Source organism: Nomascus leucogenys, chromosome X (assembly GCF_006542625.1).
Source record: "Nomascus leucogenys isolate Asia chromosome X, Asia_NLE_v1, whole genome shotgun sequence".
Classification (NCBI taxonomy): domain Eukaryota; kingdom Metazoa; phylum Chordata; class Mammalia; order Primates; family Hylobatidae; genus Nomascus; species Nomascus leucogenys.
The window spans coordinates 14,333,143-14,355,407 of NC_044406.1; the positions used below are offsets into that span (position 1 = coordinate 14,333,143).

At 39.2% G+C, this 22,265-nt stretch overlaps 1 protein-coding gene across 3 annotated transcripts in view; it reads right to left on the bottom strand.

Annotated features, from left to right (window-relative positions):
- The window catches only part of AP1S2 (adaptor related protein complex 1 subunit sigma 2), a 30,114-nt gene extending 15,936 nt beyond the window's left edge, over window positions 1-14,178 (bottom strand). For all 3 annotated transcript variants that reach the window (XM_030807160.1, XM_030807161.1, XM_030807162.1), the window contains exons 1-4: window positions 13,843-14,178; window positions 11,495-11,673; window positions 4,026-4,134; window positions 3,509-3,646 (exon numbers count right to left, since the gene is read on the bottom strand). In XM_030807160.1, the coding sequence (XP_030663020.1) occupies window positions 3,509-3,646; window positions 4,026-4,134; window positions 11,495-11,673 (426 nt within the window). In that variant the 5' untranslated portion in view covers window positions 13,843-14,178. The remainder of the gene's footprint in view (window positions 1-3,508; window positions 3,647-4,025; window positions 4,135-11,494; window positions 11,674-13,842) is intronic.
- Window positions 14,179-22,265: the final 8,087 nt, after the last annotated feature.

Genomic DNA, 22,265 nt, shown 5'->3' on the forward strand with positions numbered 1-22,265 from the left:
GAACGTTTAAAATACATATACCAAGACAATACATAACTGGGGTTAGGGGAAGTGCATAGTGGTTAAGATTTTACACAGCTGTGAAGCCTAGTAGATCTGGGTTTAGAATCGTGGTTTTGCCAGTTGCTAACCAGGTGGCCTCAGACCAGTCATGGAACCTCACTGAGCTTCCACTTTCTCATTAGGCTACCTCTAACCTTTCACAGAGTGTCTTGAGGATTAGCACAGGATGCTTAAAGCAAACTGCTGAGCCCAGGGCCTCATATACAAGCACTCAAGCATTAGTTACCATCATAATTATTTTTGTTGTCATGGTATCCAAAACAAAAAGTTTTCCAGCAGTTTGTGGAGTGCTTTTTCTCTTATTCCACTCACTATTTTATGAATAAAATATTCAAATACTCTCCCACAGATGTAAACTTGTATCATGCATCAAAAACATAAATGAATCTATTTTTAGGAAACATGCATCTTGCCATTCCTGCATTTCTTCTTAGAGTATGTTGTTGAAGAGAACAGAATAACCTGAAGCCTTACTGCTCCACACAGACTTGAGCTTGGCTTCATAATGGCCTTAACCTACAATGTATTCTCACTCTAAATTCAGAATGGACCACCACCTACTGCTTCTCCAAGACCTACATGGCTAAGAAAAATGGTTCAGACTGCTAAATAGACAACGTCTCAGTGTGGTACTCAAGTTTCATTTGTGTACAAAGCAATGTAAAAGTAGTCACAGAAGAGAAACAGGACCACAGCTTTCTTCTAAAGACAAGGAACTGTAATTAACAGTATTCATTTCTTTATTTTAAACAAAGGTTACAAGGGGGTAAGGAATATTTTACAGGGACCAACCATACTCATCCTATGCTTTTCTCTCTGCACTTACTTTCCCCAATTAAAGACATAAAAATAGGCTGGACGCGGTGGCTCACGCCTGTAATCCCAGCACTTTGGAAGGCCGAGGTGGGTGGATCACCTGTCAGGAGTTTGAGACCAGCCTGGCCAACATGGTGAAACCGTCTCTACTAAAAATACAAAAATTAGCTGGGCATGGTGGTGTGCACCTGTAGTCCGAGCTACTTGGGAGGCTGAGGCAGGAGGATTGCTTGAACCCAGGAGGTGGAGGTTGCAGTGAGCCGAAATTGCACCACTGCACTCCAGCCTGGGTGATAAGCGAAACTCCATCTCAAAAAAAAAAAAGACATAAAAATAGTACTTCAAACAGAAGGACAATATTAACTATTAAAATACTCCCACAGGGGAATATATATACATATGTACATATACACACACAAATAAATATGGATCTGCAATAATGTTTTTATCCCCTAGTACATTAAATACTAAATATATGCTCTAAGGTAAACTTAACATTGCTGTCATATTCTAAGGCCTATAGCAATTTCCCAGTAGCATTTAAAAATCCAGGCACAGCCAGGCGCGGTGCCTCACGCCTTTAATCCCAGCACTTTGGGAGGCCAAGGGGGACCGATCATTTGAGGTCAGGAGTTCGAGACCAGCCTGACCAACATGGTGAAACCCTGTCTCTACTAAAAGTACAAAATTAGCCATGCATGGTGGTGCAAGCCTGTAATCCCAGCTACTCGGGAGGCTGAGGCAGGAGAATCGCTTGAGCCCGGGAGGCAGAGGTTGCAGTGAGCCAAGATCGTGCCATTGCACTCCAGCCTGGGCAACAAGAGCGAAAAATTACTCTCCAGGAAAAATATTAAAATTAAAAGTTGAACTTCAATAACTTTAAATACATTTTAAAGCCAATGTAATTAATCAGAAAATGATGGAAAAACTTGGAAGAAATGCCAGGTTCTGACAGAGCAGAATACAGATCTGTGACAAAATATGAAAGTGATCAAGGGAAGACATATATGAAAAATTCCCAATTTATAATCCTGGTTTTGACCTAATTTTTTTAAAAAGTCTGATTAGTGAACAGCAAAATAAGGAGATACTAACTTTAAAAACCAATTTTACAACAGTAGAGTATATGCTTATAGTCCTGATATTAAAAACAAACCTCCAGAATAACATTTCCAATCAATTGGTAAACCACTGTGGCAAACTGTACACACAAGGCAAAAGGTCTGTGTTCATTTCACTGCTGAAGAGTGGATGGCATCAGGGCTGCGAATCTAATACTTCACTTTTGCAGGCACCTTAACCACTCTTCTGATAACTACAAGATCATTAAGTGTACAATGCGTTGTCTCACATTTAGTAGATGTCTATCCAGATGATGTCATCTCAACTTCAAGCAATCCCCACAACTGTCCCAGTCAGTAACTGATGCAGTGAGATTCTCAAATAGCTTTCCCTTCCTCACAGAGTCCAAGAGTTAAGAAGTTAAAATGGAGAAAGTAAGTTACTCTTCTCCCCTTATTTCACTCCCTTAAAACTGAATGCCTCCAAGGCTAAAAAATGGGACTTAAAGTCTCCTTTGGTGACTAAAAAAAGACAAGAACAAACTGATAAACAAGTATGTAACAAAGAAGGGACTAAAATAAACTGGAAATACAAACTCATATTTTCAATGCTTCTGGAAAATGAACCAGTGAGCCAAAAATATTCAAGACTTTTACATACATGCAAACACACACTTAACAACTACTTTAGTGAAAACACATTTCATTTTTCAAAATTTACTAATCACTTCTCATGCTGTAAGCTTTCCATATGATAAAAATCACAATTAGCTCTAAAGCATAATTTAATTTGGTATCTGAATTAAGGTATCATTAAGTTTTTGGAAAAAGGTAGCCTTATCTATGAAATGTTAAGCTTCAGAAATAGAAGGTACATCAGCATCAACTGCACGATTAACCCAAGATCACTATGGTAATTAGAAAGAAAAGGGAGTTAACACATCTGGGGATATGGAGGTAAGACAAGAATGCAGTTTCACAGAACATGGTTTGTTATTTAAGAAGAGCAAAGAGAAATGCAAATACTGTTTAGTTTTGCTAACACAAAAAAACTAGAAGTTTCTACAAAAAGTATAATTAGAAAACACTATCATTTGCTTGGCTACTTTTGCATTTAATGGACACGAGGTAAAATATGAGCCAATTTGGAATTAAAATGTCATAATCTCACTGTCAACTCCTGATTATCTACACTAATGAAAAAGGGGTTATCTTAAACAATTTGAAGCAATAGATGGAGAGTTCTCAACCTACTGCTACTTTCAGCCAATCTTTTCCCTTCTTCAAGTAGTCTGTCCTCTAAAGGTTTAGACTCCAGTGTTTTAGGGTCCAAAAAGGGCCATTGGGAAGAGGCCTGACCGACAGACCATCTCCAAACTGAACCATCCATCCATAGATAACTGAGTTGACGTGACTGACACATATTCCAGTCAATAAACTGCACATGGATGGACACTACATGCCAAGCATGCTTCAGGGTACTTTCTGAAACTGTAAGAATGATGAATGAGACTTCCCCAGCAAGAGCAAAACATTCTAGTACCTAGTGAAGAGAACAAGTAGCTTACCTCCTGCAGTAGATCGGCCTGCTCAATTGCTTTAAGGACATTTTTCTTAGATGTTTCCTGAACTTCCCCTCCCAAAAGAAACTCATCCAAAATAAAATAAGCCTTCTCAAAATTAAAGATGATATCTAGTTCACAGACCTGAAAAGGAAAAAAAAAAGAAAAGAAAACATTGTTAAAACTTGCAGAAGCAGAAGATGCTTATTCACTATCAGGTAGTGAATAAAATCGAACTAGAGTGAATCAATCTTAACTCTTTCTAAAAATGACTAAGTATCACTGGTTTAAGTAAGCTTAATTTCCAAATCTCAAGTACTTGAAAACATATTCCTACAAGCTAAATAAGACTGGGCTCTGCATGTTCCCAATATGGACAACTTAATAATTTCTACTAATAAATAGTCATTCCCACCCTCTCCCACGGTTAGAATCCCCAAGACAACCAAATAATAAACTTGTTAGAGAAAAGGTTCCAAAAAATACTATGGCATTCAATTTCCTAAAATAAAATACTACTCACACTGCCGAAATACTTGTCAAGTAATTCCACATAACGATGAATTATTTCCAGGGTAATTAGTTCATTGTCCTGATCCTCAATAGCACAGCAAAAATACAGACTAGCATATCTGTAACAAAGTACAAATGTGAAAAAAACTGTTACCCTATAATTATGTTTTCTAAATATATTTTCATATCCTATTATGAAAGGCCCCAAGTTTATACAGTTTATTTCTTCTTTCACAACAGTACAGATTTTTCTCGTAGACTACAAAAGTAATAAATGCAGAAGAGAAATTTTGAAAAGCATAGGCAAGCAAAAAGAAAAAAACAAAATAATCATACCACTTAGAAAGAATAAGTGATTTTGCCCTTCTTCCTTTCAGGTTCTTTTCTATAAACATTTTAAAACATAGCAGACCCAGGTTTTTCCTAAGTTTACTTAATAAAAACAAAATATATAGCAGATTAATTCAAACTATAAGTACAGAGAAGAAAACAAACCTTCCAACTGAAGGAGGACTTGTTGAAGATAATGTCAAGGTGAGGTCAATATTTTGGGATATTTTATTGGAATATGTATAATATACACACAGAGAAGACCTTAAGTCCTACAAGCTCAATAAATTTTCAAAGTGAACTCAACTATATACCAGCACCCAGATCAATAAGCTGAACACTACTGAACCCTGAAACTCCTCTGCTACCCTCTCCCAGTCACAACCTCCCACCCCCAAGGGTAACTATGCTCTTGACTTCTAACAGCATAGAACTGTTTTTAAAAAGGTTTCTAGGATTGTGGAATAAACCACACGAAAACAACAACAGCTCCACGTTATTACAGAAGTTAGAGAAAGAGAACAGAAAGTTCCTGTCACTTAAGGGAAACAGAGACCTGTCCTCAAATTTACCAAGTTCTACACTGTTGAACTGAAGTGTAGTTTATTTACCCTAGAAGAGGGAATAAGGTTGGGAAACTTACATTCTCCTTCAAATTACGATTCTAGCATATGGAATCAGGTTATGCCTGACCCAAGGAAGCAAAACTTCAACCTTGAGGCATAGCAAGTTCTTTGAGGAGGATTAAAAGGGCATTTTAAAATGGTTTGCATGTATTTAAGGCTTTTGAAAAGAAAGAAAATAAAAACCTAAGATAGGCTAAACCCAGAACATCGCAGTGGAGATTATAATTTTCACTGAAGATCACTTAAATGATTTTTAGAAAACACAATGGACAGTTACTGCTTGTAGCATTAATGTAAAATAATACTGTATACAGAATAACACGAACAACCCGTTTTGAGACTCAATGAATTCTTGCTCCTTAGTATGAAAATAACTAGTATTCACACAACAGCATTAATTTTATTATTAAAACCATTTCATCTTATTTGATGTTTTCAACAGCAAGTACTATCTTTCATCCTTGATTACAGATTAAAAAAAGACAAAAAAAAAATGAGGCTTAAGAGTACAGTGCCTACAAGTGTTAGTACTGGGATAAGAAACCTGATCTTTTGACCTTAACTCCAGGCCTTTTTCCACTGTATCATACAAACTCACTTGGCATATGTATCATGACTTTGTGCATGTCTACTCTACCCGACTTCAACACTCAGTAAGTTATTTAAAATGGTGGGGCTACTGCAGTCTTATTGAGAGGAGGTATTCACATGTGTTCATTTATCATCGTGAAGGGAATAAGTCATGGAAGACAAAACAGGGCATCAATGCCAACTTTAACAAAGTGCTCCCTCTCTACTGTTTTTGTTTATCTATTTAAAAAGAGAATGGAGTATTCCAACTCTCCATCCTCCCTAACCCATGCTCATTAAATAGAACTTTGAATTTGAGGAAACTGATAAATGATACATAAGATTCCCTGATTTAAGAAAACTAAAGATTAAAGGGACTGACATAAAAATGGTAGATTAAAAACCAGATATGACTAGCTGATAGGAACAGGATGCTAAATAATTTATTATACAAAGTTTACTAACAGTTTCAAGTAAAATTCCTTTTATTTAAGATTTCCTAATGCTAAATGACGAGTTAATGGGTGCAGCACACCAACATGGCACATGGATACATATGTAACAAACCTGCACATTGTGCACATGTACCCTAAAACTTAAAGTATAATAATAATAAAAAAAAAAATCTTTGTTGGTAAAAAAAAGAAAATGTTGAAAGAAAGAGGTTAAAGCAGACTAATATAATCTTTACGTTTCTATTAATTTAAATTCTGAAACAGGCAATAAAAGTCTATAGTATTCAAAGCCAGAAGATAGTTACTCTTGCATGGGAGAGAAAGGATAGTGAATGGCACTTGCACAGGGGTCTTCTATGACGTTGGTAATGTTTATTATTAATCTAAATGGAGGTTGCATAGGTGTGGTTAGTTTACGACAGTTCATCAAGCTCTACACTATAATTTCTATGTATTTTTTCTGCATTATTTGTCAATAAAAAGTTAATTTAAAATTGAAAAAAAAAAGATTTCCTCATGCTACTACTATTAAACAATCTAATGCTCGTACCATCCTCGCTCCTTATCCACAGTACTGCCTCTTTCCTTACAAATAAAAAGCACTTAAACACTAGTCGAAGGTCCTAAACTGCATGAATCACTTGGAAGCATTAATTTAAAAATCATCAGAAACGATGTGTCTAAGCCCCAGCCAGTAATGTTTACTTTCACTCAGAATGGAAAAAGAATAATCAAATTAATGAATTCTTTGGTGTAGGTGAACAGATAGCTATCAGGATAATAATGTACCTCTTTCCAGAAAGCTTAGGGAAGGAAAAAAACAGAAACATAACAATTAAGTACCATTCACTGAATCCTCGCCCTAAATGAGACACTAAATGTTGGCTAAGGTTTTTGCATATTTTACCATTCCAATCCTCACAACAACCGTATCCATGAGATACCATTATTATTTGCATTGATAAGAGACCCAGGTTTGAGTAACCTGCCTAGGAACAGCAATTTGACTCTAGAGCCTAAGTTTTACATTAAAAACTATAGCCAGCAGTTGCATTAAAGTAATCTCATACCTGGCAAAAATTAAAATGTGCTCAAAACAATATTTTAAGAGCTTTGAAGAGGAGAGAAATAAAAAATGCCATACTGATTTAGTAAAAGATTACCAAGAGAACCTGAAGTGTACTTCCTATATTTAGGACCAAATGGTTTTTAAAAAATTCAATAATGAGCTCATTTTGTTCTCTTAGTGCCTATTTGTAAGTCTAAATCTGAAGTAAAATTAATAATAGACTAGTAAGAAGAAAGGTATGTTTGGTTATTTTTAGCACAGTGGATTAAGGCTTACTCTAATTACTGGCACTCAGAGAACATCTGAAAGTGCCTATTCTTATATTCAAAACACATGACTTCTCTGCAGTCAGCTAAATATCAGCTAAATATCAGCTGACTGTGGGTGAATGTAGCTAAAGTGTTCTCAATACCCACTGGTATGTCATTAAAAATTCTTTTGTTAGTAAAGAAAATCAATAAGTATTCTTTAACAAATTATCAAGCTAGTAATTTGGAGACATACATGTTTTTAAATTACTTTTAAAAGACCTTAATCCAGTGACTCTTCCACAAAATGCTACACAAAACAGGAATCAAAAAAGCACAGTATTCTGTCTTGAAGGGACCTTCAAGAGCATTTATTTTAGAGATAAGGAAACAAAGTGACTTGTTTAAAGTCATAAAACTAGCTAACGTTACAAAGGGAACAGAACTTAAGTCCCCAGATTTTCAGTCTGTCTTTTCAGCTAATATTAATTATTCTTATCCATCATTCCCCCCTCAAAAGGGGAATTTGTATGCCAAATACTCAGGATGAAGAACGTAGATGAGATAATTTAACAAAAACAACAAAAATCACTTGCTGATATGAACAGCAGAAGTCCTAGTCCAGAATTTCTCAGGAGCTAAGCAGTAATTCTCTTGCTTAAAATGCTCTTCGTTTCCAGCAGTAGGGAAAACAAATCACCTGTTTATACCAACAAAAAATATGTCCGCAAGTGGTAGAGTAGATGAGGTTTTCAGTATGAAATGGAAGGGGGAACGTATAAAGAGCTGATAAATTCCACCTTTTGTATATGACTGATATCTCAATAAAGCTGTTATTTTTTTTAAGTCCACCTTTTATTTAAAGGTGCTTGATATAAGTGTCAGAGTTGGATTAGATACCCTTTGTAGCTTTCAAAAGAAAAAGTAGTGGCTCAACACAGATGGACGGGCTGAGTGACATGTGCATGAACACCAAGCAGTGCTTTCCTTTCTTCCCGTAACAGCCCATTCCTGGGATTGAATCCCTTGCTGGTATTTTCCTCCTCCACACGGGGGACTCCTTCCCCTATCTAGAAATAAGCTTAAGCTTCTCACACCTTCTTTTTTAAAAGCCTTGTCCCCCACTCCTATGTCTATGAGTGGTTACCACCTCGTCTCCGTCCTTCACAGCAAAGTTCCCCAAAATAGTCTACACATGCTATTTAAATTTCTCCACCTCTTCACACTTCGCCCCATTACATCAAGAGTTCTATCTCCACTATTCCACTGAAAATGTTCTGGCAAAGGGCATTATATGAAATGCTCACTGTAAAATCTACCAGATTCCTTCCTCACTTTCATTGAACTTTATGCAACATCTGGCATTGGTGAAATTTCTCATTCCACTCTGAAGGTCCCTTCTTCATCTCCTTTGCCTGCCACTTGAATGCTGGTGATCTAATACTTTGTCTTATTTTCCCCAGACTTCCATACCTACATCAACCACATCCCACCAGAAAATCAGGCTTCTCTTAATGAAAGTCACATAGACATCCCCAAATCAACTCACCCCAAAATGAGCCGAGTTCTCTAGCTCACCTTGTACCCCATCAGCAAACCAGAAATGTGGAGATCACCCCACTCCTCCCTTTTCTTCACTGCTCTCTCCACTTTGTTGTTGTTGTTGAGAGTCTCACTCTGTCACCTAGGCTGGAGTGCAGTGGCCCAATCAGGGCTCAGTGCAGGCTTGAACTCCCAGGCACAATCAATCCTCCCACCTCAGCCTCCAGAGCAGCTAGGACTACAGGTGCATGCTACCATGCCCAGCAATTTTTTTTTTTTTTTTTTTAATTGTAGAGACGGCAGGGTCTCACTAAGTTGCCAGGGCTGGACTTGAACTCCTGGGCTCAAGTGATTCTCCTGCCTCAGCCTCCTATGTTCTTCCCACCTCTAGAGGTGACCAAGTCTTATCAAACCTGCCTATTTGATAATGGCTATTTAGTGATAGCCCTCCTTTCCAGTGCCTGGGTTCAGGATCTCACGTAGTCTCCTACTGATCCTGCAGGTGCCAGTCTCAGCCCCTCCTGCCCTCATCCATTGTCTCAGTTCAATCTTTTAAGATATGTAAACTTGATCTTTTTCCAGCCCTGTTTAAAATCTTTGCCTCCAAGCTTAAGATCTGAGTTGTAGCCCCATGTCAATCACTAACTGGCATATGGCCCTAGACAAGTCACTTCTCCCAAATTTGCATTCTTTATAAAATTGAAGTTTGATCAACAACGGCAGTTTTCAAACTCAAGAACTGTCTCCTGTGCAGAGGGGTAAAGGCCAAGTGAGCCAGGATACAGGATCTTTGTTCCTGATTTCACATGGAGCAGCCTCACTTCCACTCATTTTATTTAAGGTTCTACCCATGGGGCAAAAAGCTTAAAACAAAACAAAACAAAATCACCTGACTAGATTACTGTAAAACATCTCTCACCTCTCAAATGATATGATTTTTCTATGATCTTTAATAAGACCAAACGGAACACTGGATACAAAATCACCCAAAGATACAAAATCACCAAAGATCATTAAATAATAAAGAGGAGTCCTCAATATTTAAGAAACTCTCTATGTCTTGTAATCTCCATTTCTTCCCAGCCATCTCCCTGACAAAATATCCAACCCATATTTGGAGTGCAATAAAGGGAAGCTGAGAAGAAAACCAGACTTCTCTCCCACCCTCATTGTATCCCATACTGTTACTTCCATGCATACTCCCCACACAGCAGAACTTTTTATATGCAGAAATGCTCTTATCTTAAATTCAGCAAATTATTCAAAAAGAAACAAATGGGGAATGAAGTAAATGTCCCCTCAAAAAATGTTCTGTAAAAGAAGAAAGTTTATTTCTTTTAACCTACTTAGAACAATCTTGAGAAATTTATTTAGGGTATTCAGGGTTTCAGATATTTATAAAATAAAGATGTATAGCACTAAAAAAATTTTAGTGTTAAAAGCCAATCTATGAGTCATTTTGTAACATCAAATTTTATTTTTTTTATTTTTTTTTAAACTCCATCACTGCTTTTATTCACATCTTCCTTAAGAAGGAAGTTACATGAGAGAGAAGAAGTGGAGACAGAGAAATGAAGATATAAGAGAAATTCCACTGTGTTTCCAGTCCTGTGTGTGCAAAGCTCTTCATACTAAACTGTTTTCAGCTGAAGGATAATGCAAGAGGTACTTTTTATGTTAGGCTAATGTTATTTGGAAGCCTGAAGGCAGATGGGCAGGGCAAGTGAGTTGGTCCTAAAGCTCAATCTTTGTAGAGCGTAGCTTGGAGGATAGATGGAGAGGAAACAATGGCTCTTAGGGCTTACTCTGCCTCCTAGACCCTTCAAATGACCAATAACAGATGCTCAAGGAGTATTTATTTAATGGATTGATGAATTAGGCTTTCACTAGAATGTCCTAGAGAACTGTGTTGATAACAATGTTGAGGCAACCTCAGGGCTCAGTGGAAATCAAGGGTATGACTGCTCAGTGATGTCTGCCATGACATGGAATAGGAGTGTGGAAGCCTACAGGCTAAAACATCAAATTTTAAAAAACATCTGTCCTTGACAAAATTATCTGTCATATTTAATTGCACCCCCACCATAGCAACAAGGGTACTTAAAAGTTAATAAACACTACTTACAAACACATCTCATATATACACAAAGAAAACATCTATGTGATTGAAATAGTCTACATAGTCAAGGTATTTATACGTAAGATTCTAAAAATCAGATAAAAGGCATGTCAAATATTAGTCATTACTTCATAGATTTTCGGGGAAAAAGAATTAGACTCTACCTGTACTTGTCTAAATTCAGAGAATTACTCACACAATTTAAAATACTGACCCTACTTTCCCCTGCAATGAAATGAATTCATTAAACTCTTCTATAAAGATGATTAAGCATGAATAACCATTTATGCCTTTAATTATATAACTAGTTTTCAAATTATTTCCCTGCCTTTATCATTTCAGCCTCAGTAATTATCAATCAAAACACCAGTTATTTTAAAAACACAAAGCTTTACCTTAAACCTAGTTCATCTAAATCTTTATTAATCATTATTTATAAATGTCATCACTAAAGTCTGCAATTTCCTAAATGACCTAACATTTGATTCTATTTCACCTTTCTGACAAATAAAAATTATACCTTTTGTAAACAATCTTCAGATCTCGCCACTCAAGGAAGCTGCACATTTTAGGTTTCCGTGCTAAAACAGTCTGAACAAGTTCTCTTGTGATCTTTTTCTTCTCTTTGTCTGATAGTGGGACATACCATTTTTGCAGTCGAAGCTTTCCCTGACGACTAAAAAGCAACATAAACTGCATCTGTTAAGATAAATAAAATCAAGATTACATGTAATACTTTGAATCAATAAAGTTAAGATTATGTGTTTCACAGAGAAGCTTTAGGGGATGGGGCATTTAAATGACAAATGATTAGTAGCCATCAATATTTCTATGCCAATTAAAATAGCAAAAAATTCTTTTGGACAGATCTTCCTCTAGATGCAAACCTTCCAATCCCACCTTGTTCCACATTAAGTTTGGAGGGGAGTGTGCAGGAGAAAAAAGAAAAATGGGTAATAAGCTGAAGTGAAATTTTTGAAGAAAAATAAAGATCACTCTTTCAATTTAAGAAACTATTTTCTACCTGTGCTATACATTGCGCACTCTCTATATGCATCAAAAGAGAATGGTAGACATCAACTGGTTTGGGTACTTTCGAAAGAAACGGAAGACCTGCTATTTTTCATCCTGAGGCCGTTCTAGTTCCAGGGTGAATTACTTGTAGACAGTAGCTTATATCTTGGAATGTTCTCCTCAGTTTATGATGGCATATTTTAAGCAAAACAGAATGATCCAAAATATTAACCGAAAAATCCCATAAATACAAATTTTCCTTAATAAAAAAGTATGTTTTCATCTGACTTTTAAAACATTCCAACTTAAATATGTACAAAATCTAGAACTGAGTTAATGTAGTATTATGAAAAAGAAAACAAACATTTAAAAGGTCACAATAAGATTTACACTTATTAAATAAGATTTAGTATTGAAACATTACATGAAATACTTCATTTAAAATAAAAAATAATATCTACAGATACAGTGGATGCTGAATTCTAGTGTGTTTTATACTTAAACTAATTTGTATGTATTTATTTGTGATCTGCAAATGTGTTGATTAGTCTGCATGTTTCATTTTTAACGCCAAGCTTTTTGTAATCCAATTGGTCATCTCAACTGCAAACAGAAGTATTGTTTCTACAAAGGTAATTTAAAGGCAGAATTCACATAGGTATCCTTTTTTCTTTTAACCACTGTTAAGTTCCTTTAACAGCGTTACTGCAAATAAGATTCAAGCATGATTCTCAAGATTCACCACACCATCTTGAATTTGAACACGGGGAGGGGAAATTTACAGAACCAATGTAGAATAAAAATGGGCCCTAAATTTCCGTAAGAAATTATCGTCGCTTTTTGTAACCACTCAAAAAAGGTATCAACAAGATATCTAGAAATGTATGACGTGGCAATTCAACTTTAGTAAAGTTAAAATGGTCTTATTACCTCACTTAAAATGCGTCAGGGGAACAAAATATAAGGACATTATTAGGTGATACCAAAGTGCCTCCCGTGCAAGTCCTGAAGATAGCGGCATTCAAAGGGGGCAGCAAGTGAAGCATCAACTGGACATTTACTGCAAACCCGTTACCAGAACTTGGAAAAGAATGGACATCGTATTCCTAGATCTTGGTGACCAGAAAGGGTGAGGGTTTGCTTGCGAAGAGTATGGGCTCAAGGCTGTCTGGAGCAGGGGGTCCTGTATCCGCCCTACCACTTTGCAGGACGAAAAAACAATGTATTCTCCTTAAAATAAATTATGTCCTAACATGGGACGAAACCCGGTTGCAATGCACGAGTATTCCTTTCCTCGTGTTAAAAACCAATGCTTTGATTTTGTCGCAAATCACAGGGCACCACAATTCCTCGAGACTGTCATTAAAAACAATGGGCTCAGCCGCGGCGCGGGCTCCGGGCCAGCGTTCCTCGGGTCCGGCCGTCGCCGGTGCCTCCCCCCCACTCCCGTGGCCACACTCCATCACTGACCAAGCCCGGGCGAGGTGACAGGCAAGGAGCGGAGCAGACAATGGCATCCGCCGCCGCGCAGGGGGCGCCAAGAGTCCTCGGCCGCCACCGCCCCCGGCCCCTCCCGAAAGCGCCCCGCAAAACTTGAGGCGATTCCCGAACCACAGGTGCCGCGAGGCTGTCGCAGAGCCCGGGACTGGCCCCCACATCCACGGGCGCGGCGCGGAGTGGTGCGGAGGGCGCGGACGCGGAGAGAAGTGAGTTGCGGGCGCGGCGACTCAGTGGCGGGCCGGGCAGGCTCGGGGTGGGGTCGTCGGGGCGCGCGCGGGGTGGCGGGGGGCGCGCCCAGCCCTCCCTCCCCCTCTCCCCCATCCCCGGCGCCCCCTTTCGTCCCCAGGGACTTACGGCGGCCGCGGGCCGCGGGCGCGGCGGAGCTTGGCCGGCAGCGACGGTGGCGGCGGCGGCGGCTAAGGGGAAGCCCCTGTCGCCGTGCTGAGGAAGAGAAGCCGTGGTGCTGTGGGGAGGGGACCCGGCTGGCGGAGGGCAGGCTTAGGCGGAGAGGGGAGGGCAAGCTGACAGACCCCGCCCCGGGGGCCGGACGAGGGAGGAGCCGGGGCTGCGGCGAGCTGAGGGGCGGGCTAGGCGACGCGCGGGAAGCGGCTCAACGGTCGCCAGCGGCACCGGAGGCAGCGCAGGTAACCGCTGAGTCCAAGGAAGCCTATTGGAGGCTTCTTCGCTGAGGGGTGGTGCGAACCGGAAGCCGGGCCACGTGACCCGGAAGCGGCGTCTGCCGGGCCCACGGGCCCGCGCGCCCGCGCAGTCCTGCTGGTGCCTCCGGGACGCGCGCGGGCGGCTGTCCTGCCCGTTTAATGATAGGAGGACGGGATTCTGCGGCGTCCTTAGCCTAGCGGGTGGTGCGGGGCAGGGAAGTTCTGGACAGCGAAGAGCCACGTTCGAGCTCTAATGATTCTCTGTGTCCCCAGAGGGTGGGTCGGGGAGGTGTGACGAGGAGGGTGGGAGGAGACGAGGGAGTGCTGCAACTCTGGAAAAACAAGTCAGCTCTTCTGCGGAGCTCGTCACGCATTCACGGGCCTTTTGCTATCATTTTGCCTCAAAATTGTCCGGAATCCGGCCTCTCCTTCCCGTTGCACTGCTCCAGCCCTAGCCCAGACACCTTCCGCCCCGAGCTTCGCGGGAGTCTGTTCCCTGGGCTCGCCTCGCCCATCCTCGGTGTTGCGGACTGGATGAGTTACCGTCCGTTCGGCTGAAAAGCCCGGACAGCACCTCACCTTCGAGATCTCTCTTCCTTCACACTGGGTCGCCCCACCAGCCTCCTGGGTTCCAGTTTAGCACTGCCGACGACTTGCTGTGCCTGGCATGTCCTTGCTCTCAAATGTCACATCTCCTATGAAGCCTCACCCTAAAACCCTGTAAGAGCGATTCCGTCTTTCACCCACATGCCCGTTAGCCGTTATTTAGCACACCTTAAATTGTATTCATTTTGCATCTCAATCTAGTTCAGTGCCTGGTATATAACACAACTAATAAATGTGAGTTGACTGATAAAGACTATAAAATGATAAATTCGTTAAGAGCTGTAATGCTCAGCGTAATGCCGGGGCATAATGGATGTTCATAATTTTCTGAATGATAGAATGGATGAATCATCTAGTCATTTACAGATAAGGAAAGGGGAGTCCCACGGGATTAGGTGACCTTCCTTGAAGAGCCACGGGTTTCCCATATCGAAATGCTATTCGATACCCGAGTCACCTAGGTTCTTACAAAGGAAGCGAGAAAATTGCTTTTGTTGGGCCATGCCCCTTTTGCAGAGGTTCCTAAGTATAGTCGCCAGAATTTTTTTAATGGCCTAAAGTAAAAAAGGAAATACTAAATTTTTCACGAAGCTAAATGTAATCAATGTAAAGAAATCCTATATTAGGGATTATATTCTTTTTGTGTGCATTATAGTATCTATGAAACTAAGACAGTAGTTTTGGGGGCTTTTAAAAAATGCTTTTGTATGACAAAACAAAAAGAAACGTGTAATACTTCCCCTTTTCAAGCACTATTGTGCTGCTTGGAAAGTTTCCTACTAACATGTATGATTAATGTATACTGGAATATTAAAGAAAGGGCACGACACACGGCGCAGAGCTGGCTTTCTGTAGTTCTTTAGGTCCCCCTCGCCCCCACCAGATTTCTCCCTACCCAGTCATGCCCCAAAGGTGCTTTCGAATGTCCCATTTCTCTCTTACTACAAGAAACAGATGCCATTAACCAGTTAAAAGATAGCTCTAATGCTACACAATGAAAACTCGCCCTCTGAATCCAAATGCTGCTTTTCTCTTTTTCTGTACAAAACACTTATATCCTCAAGGTTCCTGAGATAGCCACCTCCAAGTTTAAACTCTGATTATGCTCCTAATGTTGCTCTGAAAATGAGGACGGGAGACTTGCTGATGATATACTGGCAGTCTCCTTTCCTGCTCCTAGCCAAAAAAAGGTGGGGGTAGGGGTAGGGAGGGGAAGGAATTGTGGGAAAAATAATTAGCAGCTGAAAGCAGCTATTACATAATCTTGGCTGCTTATTAATTTAGCAGAAGGAATGGCTTATTAAATTCTAATAGCAACAGCACAACTGCAAACAACCTAGCAATTAACAGTGCAGGGCCCGTTATTTTGTTAATATGTTCTTTCCTTTTGGCAAGTGTATGAGAACAAAATTTATAGAAGCAGATGGTCTTTTTCAATAGATTATAGATGGTTTATTCCCTAGTCTTAGTATTAAGTGCTAATTATGCATTCACTGTGAAAGACAAAAGAAACATGGTTGCCATCTTTGTTAGTAATTAACTGCTTGACTTTGATTCCCACAATTTCCCAATTGTAGGCTTTGTTATATACATGTTTCTTCTCACCTAGTATCTTCTTCATCTGTCATGTCAATTGGTTATCTTTTTTTAATCCTGTTTTTGCTTTCTAGATGGTCTTAATTTTTGGTGTTAATATTGATACAAGAATTATATACAAAATTCGTTTCATGAAAAATTAAAAATCAGATTTTATACTTGTTTCTTAGATTTGAAAAAAATGCTTCACTGTCATTTATGCTAAATGTAAGAGGTGAGGGGAAAATAGAAATCTTTACCTTCTAACCATAAAATTTTGAGACTTTTTATGTAATCTTTCCAAAGTTTTCAAAAATAATTTTAGTTTCCTATTAAATGTGTGATGGCCATATACTTTTATCCTCTCGCTGTCTCAAAATACCATTAATTTTTTTTTTAAGGGACTATTTAAAACACATACCCACATGGAAAATAAGAGAGGGAACATTTACATGAGGATGTCGATAAGGATGTCAGGATACACTGTCAGCTCATCATTGAAACACTGATGATTTAAAGAAAAATTGTCATATATTGATATTATGGATATCAATATATGCAGATATATTGGATATCAATATATGACAGATATCAATATGTGCCAGAAGTGAGGGGAGGTTGAAATAATGCTAAATCCTCATGTGCTAAAGGGAAGAAAATAGATAACATCTCAAATAAATCACGAACTATAGATACCAGGAAGTAAATCCCAGAAGCAATGGTGAATTTCTTTCCATGGACAGAATCTTGCAGTAGGATGTAATAAAGGGTATTATTACATTTTACTTACGTTTTTTTCTTAAATAATTTTTTAAAATATTGTAAGGAAGTAGATAAAAACCATTCCATTAGTTGCTAGCTCTGTATTATGGACTTATACAGAGTTCTTTTAGCCAGTCTATAGATTATTTAGAAATTATTAAATAAAAATGCCCAATAATGGAATTCAGTGCTGAAGCCTTGTAGATCACAGAAAGTGTAAAAAAGATGCTTAGAGTTTGTCAATTTGCATCTCCAAAGATAAAGTTGTTCCAGAGAGAAAAATGGCCTAAAATAATGAGGATTTGTGAACCAAATCATTTCAAAATAGATAGAGCTGTCACTGCCAAAGTCCTCAACAATGAGCTAAAGAGAAATGTGGAACATATGCTCTTTCTCGAAGCCTGTTTCCATAGCTTTGAATAAAATGCAGGAAAATTACTACTGCCCTATTAACATTAGGATAGAGCAGTGATTCTCAGCCTGGGCACTTTTGCCTCCCAGGGGACACTTGTCAGTGTCTGGAGACATTTTGGTTGTCACAACTAGGAGTAGTAGGTGATGCTGCCAGCATCTAGTGGGCAGGGACCAGGGATGCTGCCCAGCATCCTGCAATGTACAAGACAGATCCCATAGCAAAGAATGATCCAGCCCCAAATGTCACTAGTGCCAAGGTTGAGGAAGAAATCCTGGGTTAGTCACTGAAAAGATTAACATGCAGTAGCATATTTTTATAGACATTTCAAGAAATGGAACAAACACTATTTTCATATAAGTTTCTCTCTCTCTCTCCCCCTCTCTGTCTCCCTCTTCTCCCTCTCCCTCTCTCTACCTCTCTTTCTTTCTCAGAGTTGGAGCCATTATTCTTAATATCTGCTAGATAAAATCCTTAACTGCTTAAAAGACTGGAGGCATACATAAAGCAGTCAGTATTCTTTAATAGCAACTAGAATAAACTATCCAAATTGATTTTCAAAAAATGACCCCAGAATATTAGTAAAAGTTACTTAAGCACTTGAATCCATGAGATGCCTATTCCATCCATCCATACATTGTAAATGTTTTTTAGGTATCTACTTTATGCTGGGGCACTCCGGAAGGTAATGAAGATATAAAGACAAATAAGATATTGACTTGGTCCTAAAGCTCCATTTCTTCTGACACAGAATTTCAAGTCTTTTAGAGACAAACCCTGGATGGTCAAAGGATAGTCGTCAACCAAACGTATGAACGTTTTCTTTTAGGAAACCCCTAGAGATGCTTTTTAGAACCTTAGATTTCTGTAACCAACACATTTGAAAACTATGTGCTCTCATGACCTCCCAGGGCTCTTCGCAATATTTTCGTTCAATGAATTTCTATGTCACTCTTAATTCACAGCAATATGAGAGAGATTCTGTATGTTTTAAACGATTTCAAATAATGTCTTGATTTGAACCTTGAAGTGAAATGCTTCAACAATGATCTAACTCAACTCCAAATCGCTAAACCAGTGGTTCTAGAATATTCTCTTAGAGGACTTGTGAAAATACAGGCTGCTGGGCCTCATTCCCATAGTTTCTGATTCAGGGGGTCTGAGGTGAGGCCTGAGAATTGCATTACTAACAGGTTTCCAGGTGATGCTGATGCTGCTGGTCTGGGAACCACACTTTGAGAACCATTGCTCTATACCAAAAAAAGCTATGATATCCAACTAGAAAGTTGTGATATAATTTTCATGGTCTAAAGGAAACTTGAGATCTGAATATTTTTTTAATCGCTGACCTCATTAAGCCCAAGAACATTAGAAGAGTAATATTCCCAGTTATATTCACCTGAAGCTAAATCTATATGCACAACTGAGAATGACATATGGTCACTGTATGCCCTACACAAACTAATGCACTATAATATTCTTTTTTTACCTTTTTAAAAAATTATACTTTAAGTTCTAGGGTACATGTGCACAATGTGCAGGTTTGTTACATATGTATACATGTGCCGTGTTGATGTGCTGCACCCATTAACTCATCATTTACATTAGGTATATCTCCTAATGCTATTCCTCCCCACCCCCACCCCATGACAGGCCCCGATGTGTGATGTTCCCTTCCTGTGTCCATGTGTTCTCATTGTTCAATTCCCACCTATGAGTGAGAACATGCAGTGTTTGGTTTTTTGTCCTTGCGATAGTTTGCTGAGAATGATGGTTTCCAGCTTCATCCATGTCCCTACAAAGGACATGAACTCATCCTTTTTTATGGCTGCATAGTATTCCATGGTGTATATGTGCCACATTTTCTTAATCCAGTCTATCATTGATGGACATTTGGGTTGGTTCTGAGTCTTTGATATTGTGAATAGTGCCGCAATAAACATACGTGTGCATGTGTCTTTATAGCAGCATGATTTATAATCCTTTGGGTATATACCCAGTAATGGGATGGCTGTGTCAAATGGTATTTCTAGTTCTAGATCCTTGAGGAATCGCCGCCACACTGTCTTCCACAATGGTTGAACTAGTTTACAGTCCCACCAACAGTGTAAAAGTGTTCCTATTTCTCCACATCCTCTCCAGCACCTGTTGTTTCCTGTTTTTTTAATGATGGCCATTTTAACTGGTGTGAGATGGTATCTCACTGTGGTTTTGATTTGCATTTCTCTGATGGCCAGTGATGATAAGCATTTTTTCACGTGTCTTTTGGCTGCATAAATGTCTTCTTTTGAGAAGTGTCTGTTCATATCCTTCGCCCACTTTTTGATGGGGTTGTTTGTTTTTTTCTTGTAAATTTGTTTGAGTTCATTGTAGATTCTGGGTATTAGCCCTTTGTCAGATGAGTAGATTGCAAAAATTTTCTCCCATTCTGTAGGTTGCCTGTTCACTCTGATGGTAGTTTCTTTTGCTGTGCAGAAGCTCTTTAGTTTAATTAGATCCCATTTGTCAATTTTGGCTTTTGTTGCCATTGCTTTTGGTGTTTTAGACATGAAGTCCTTGCCCATGCCTATGTCCTGAATGGTATTGCCTAGGTTTTCTTCTAAGGTTTTTATGGTTTTAGGTCTAACATGTAAGTCTTTAATCCATCTTGAATTAATTTTTGTACAAGGTGTAAGGAAGGGATCCAGTTTCAGCTTTCTACATATGGCTAGCCAGTTTTCCCAGCTATAATATTCTAAGGCAGAAACTGGAGTGCTTAGGGAAACTTGAAGGTTGCATCATAAAAGTCAGATGCTTACTTGATGAAAATCACTACCTTAAAAATATTTCCCAACTACTCATGGCAAGTAGGAGTCACCTCTGAAATATTTTGTCAGCAATTAAAGACATGGGGTAGAACGGAAGAAGTCCAGAGGGAACAGCTAGATAGAATCAATGTGTCCCCGGGGTAAGGCAGGGACCAGAGACCGACCGCTAAGTAGTAATCAAAACCTGCCCGTTCTCTTCCTTAGCACACAGCTAGACCTCATTCCGCTGCTTCCTCTGTAGTTAGGTGTGCCCATGGAGCTGAGATCTGGCCAATGAAATAGGAATAAAAGTGACAGGTCTAGCCCATAAAAACCTCCCACAGGAAAGTCTGTTTCCTTCCTCCCTCCTTCCCTCCCCAGACCTGCTTTGGCCACTTGGATGATGACACCCAGGTATCCTGCCAGCCTGAGTTCCTGAATGACTGCAAGGAAGAGACATACACAAACCACTACCACCATCATCACTCCTACGGCCAATTGTACTTGAAATGAACGAGAAATAACTTTGTATTAAGCCACTGATTTTTCCCCAGGTTCATTTGTTACAGCTGCTAGCATTCCTGTTCATTCTTGAAAGCTTGTTGCATACTTAGTTACAAAGAGAAGGAGCCATGCGTAGTGATGGGAAGAGCAAGTGAATTTTCAAGTGGATACTTGATTCTAATCCTGCTTTTTGTGCTCTTTTATATGTCTCCCTTCCATTGAAATTTGAGAAGAATTGTTAAACAGTCTGAGCACAGAATTTTAAACTATTTGTCTATCAAAGAGGGAAAAAAGAATGATTTAAGACTCTTTTTTACATTCCTATGACAAAGCCTAGCATTCATACTAGGCAATAGAAAAGGCAAAATTTTAAAAATCATAAGGCTGAAAGGGCTGAGGAAGTGAAGTGTGGTGGTGGGCAAGCACATTTGGGTAAACTGTCCCTAACTGGCAAAAGTGAATACAGTATTATCATCAACCTCTTAGAATCAAAAAACCAAAGCTTGAAATTTATTTTTGACTCTATTATATCCTTGTCTTCTAAATACTATACAAAAAGTTAAGTTAAAATATTTATCCTGAAGCACTATTTAGAATACATGAACATTTTAATTAGATGATTTGATGAAAAATTTTAGAAATACTGTACACATTTTAAATATAACACATATATAAGATAATATAATTTTTAAGGTAATTTTATTCAAAAATTTTATTTTACAAGTGAAGAATGAAGTCCAGAGAAGTTAAGCAAATTGTTCAAGATCATACCAGTTGGTGGCAGGTGGAGAAGTAAGACTCCTATGTTCTGTCTCCAGGCAATGTTCTTGCCACCACAGGACACTGTCTATAGCCCAGAAACTACTAGCCCATTATCTTTAGGCAAAAACAAACAAATAAATAAATAAACTGAAAAACCAACTAGCTTACCCTTGAAACATAAACTCTTCAATTCTACTTCCTTTTGCCTCTCTGCCCAGTATTAAAGTATTTATGTCTTTACTAGCTGACTGAAATCCTTGCAATCTCCAAAACTGGGATAATATCTTAATAACTGCTTTATGGCATAACCTAATGCAATGCTTTGCATAGAGTAAGTACTCTAAAATGTTAATTAAGTTGAATTGTGGTGCCAAAAGAAGGTTTAGGCTGAGGGCGGTGGCTCACGCCTATAATCCCAGCACTTTGGGATGCCGAGGCGGGCGGATCACCTGAGGTCAGAAGTTCGAGATCACCCTGGCCAACATGGTGAAACCCTGTCTCTACTATAAAAATAAAAAATAAAAAAATTAGCTGGGCGTGGTGCTGCACGCCTGTAATCTCAGCTACACAGGAGGCTGAGGCAGGGGAATCGCTTGAACCCGGAAGGTGGAGGTTGTAGTGAGCCGAGACCACACCACTGCACTCCAGCCTGTGCAACAAGAATGAAACTCCTTCCACCCCCACCCCCCAAAAAAAGGTTTAATTGGGCCC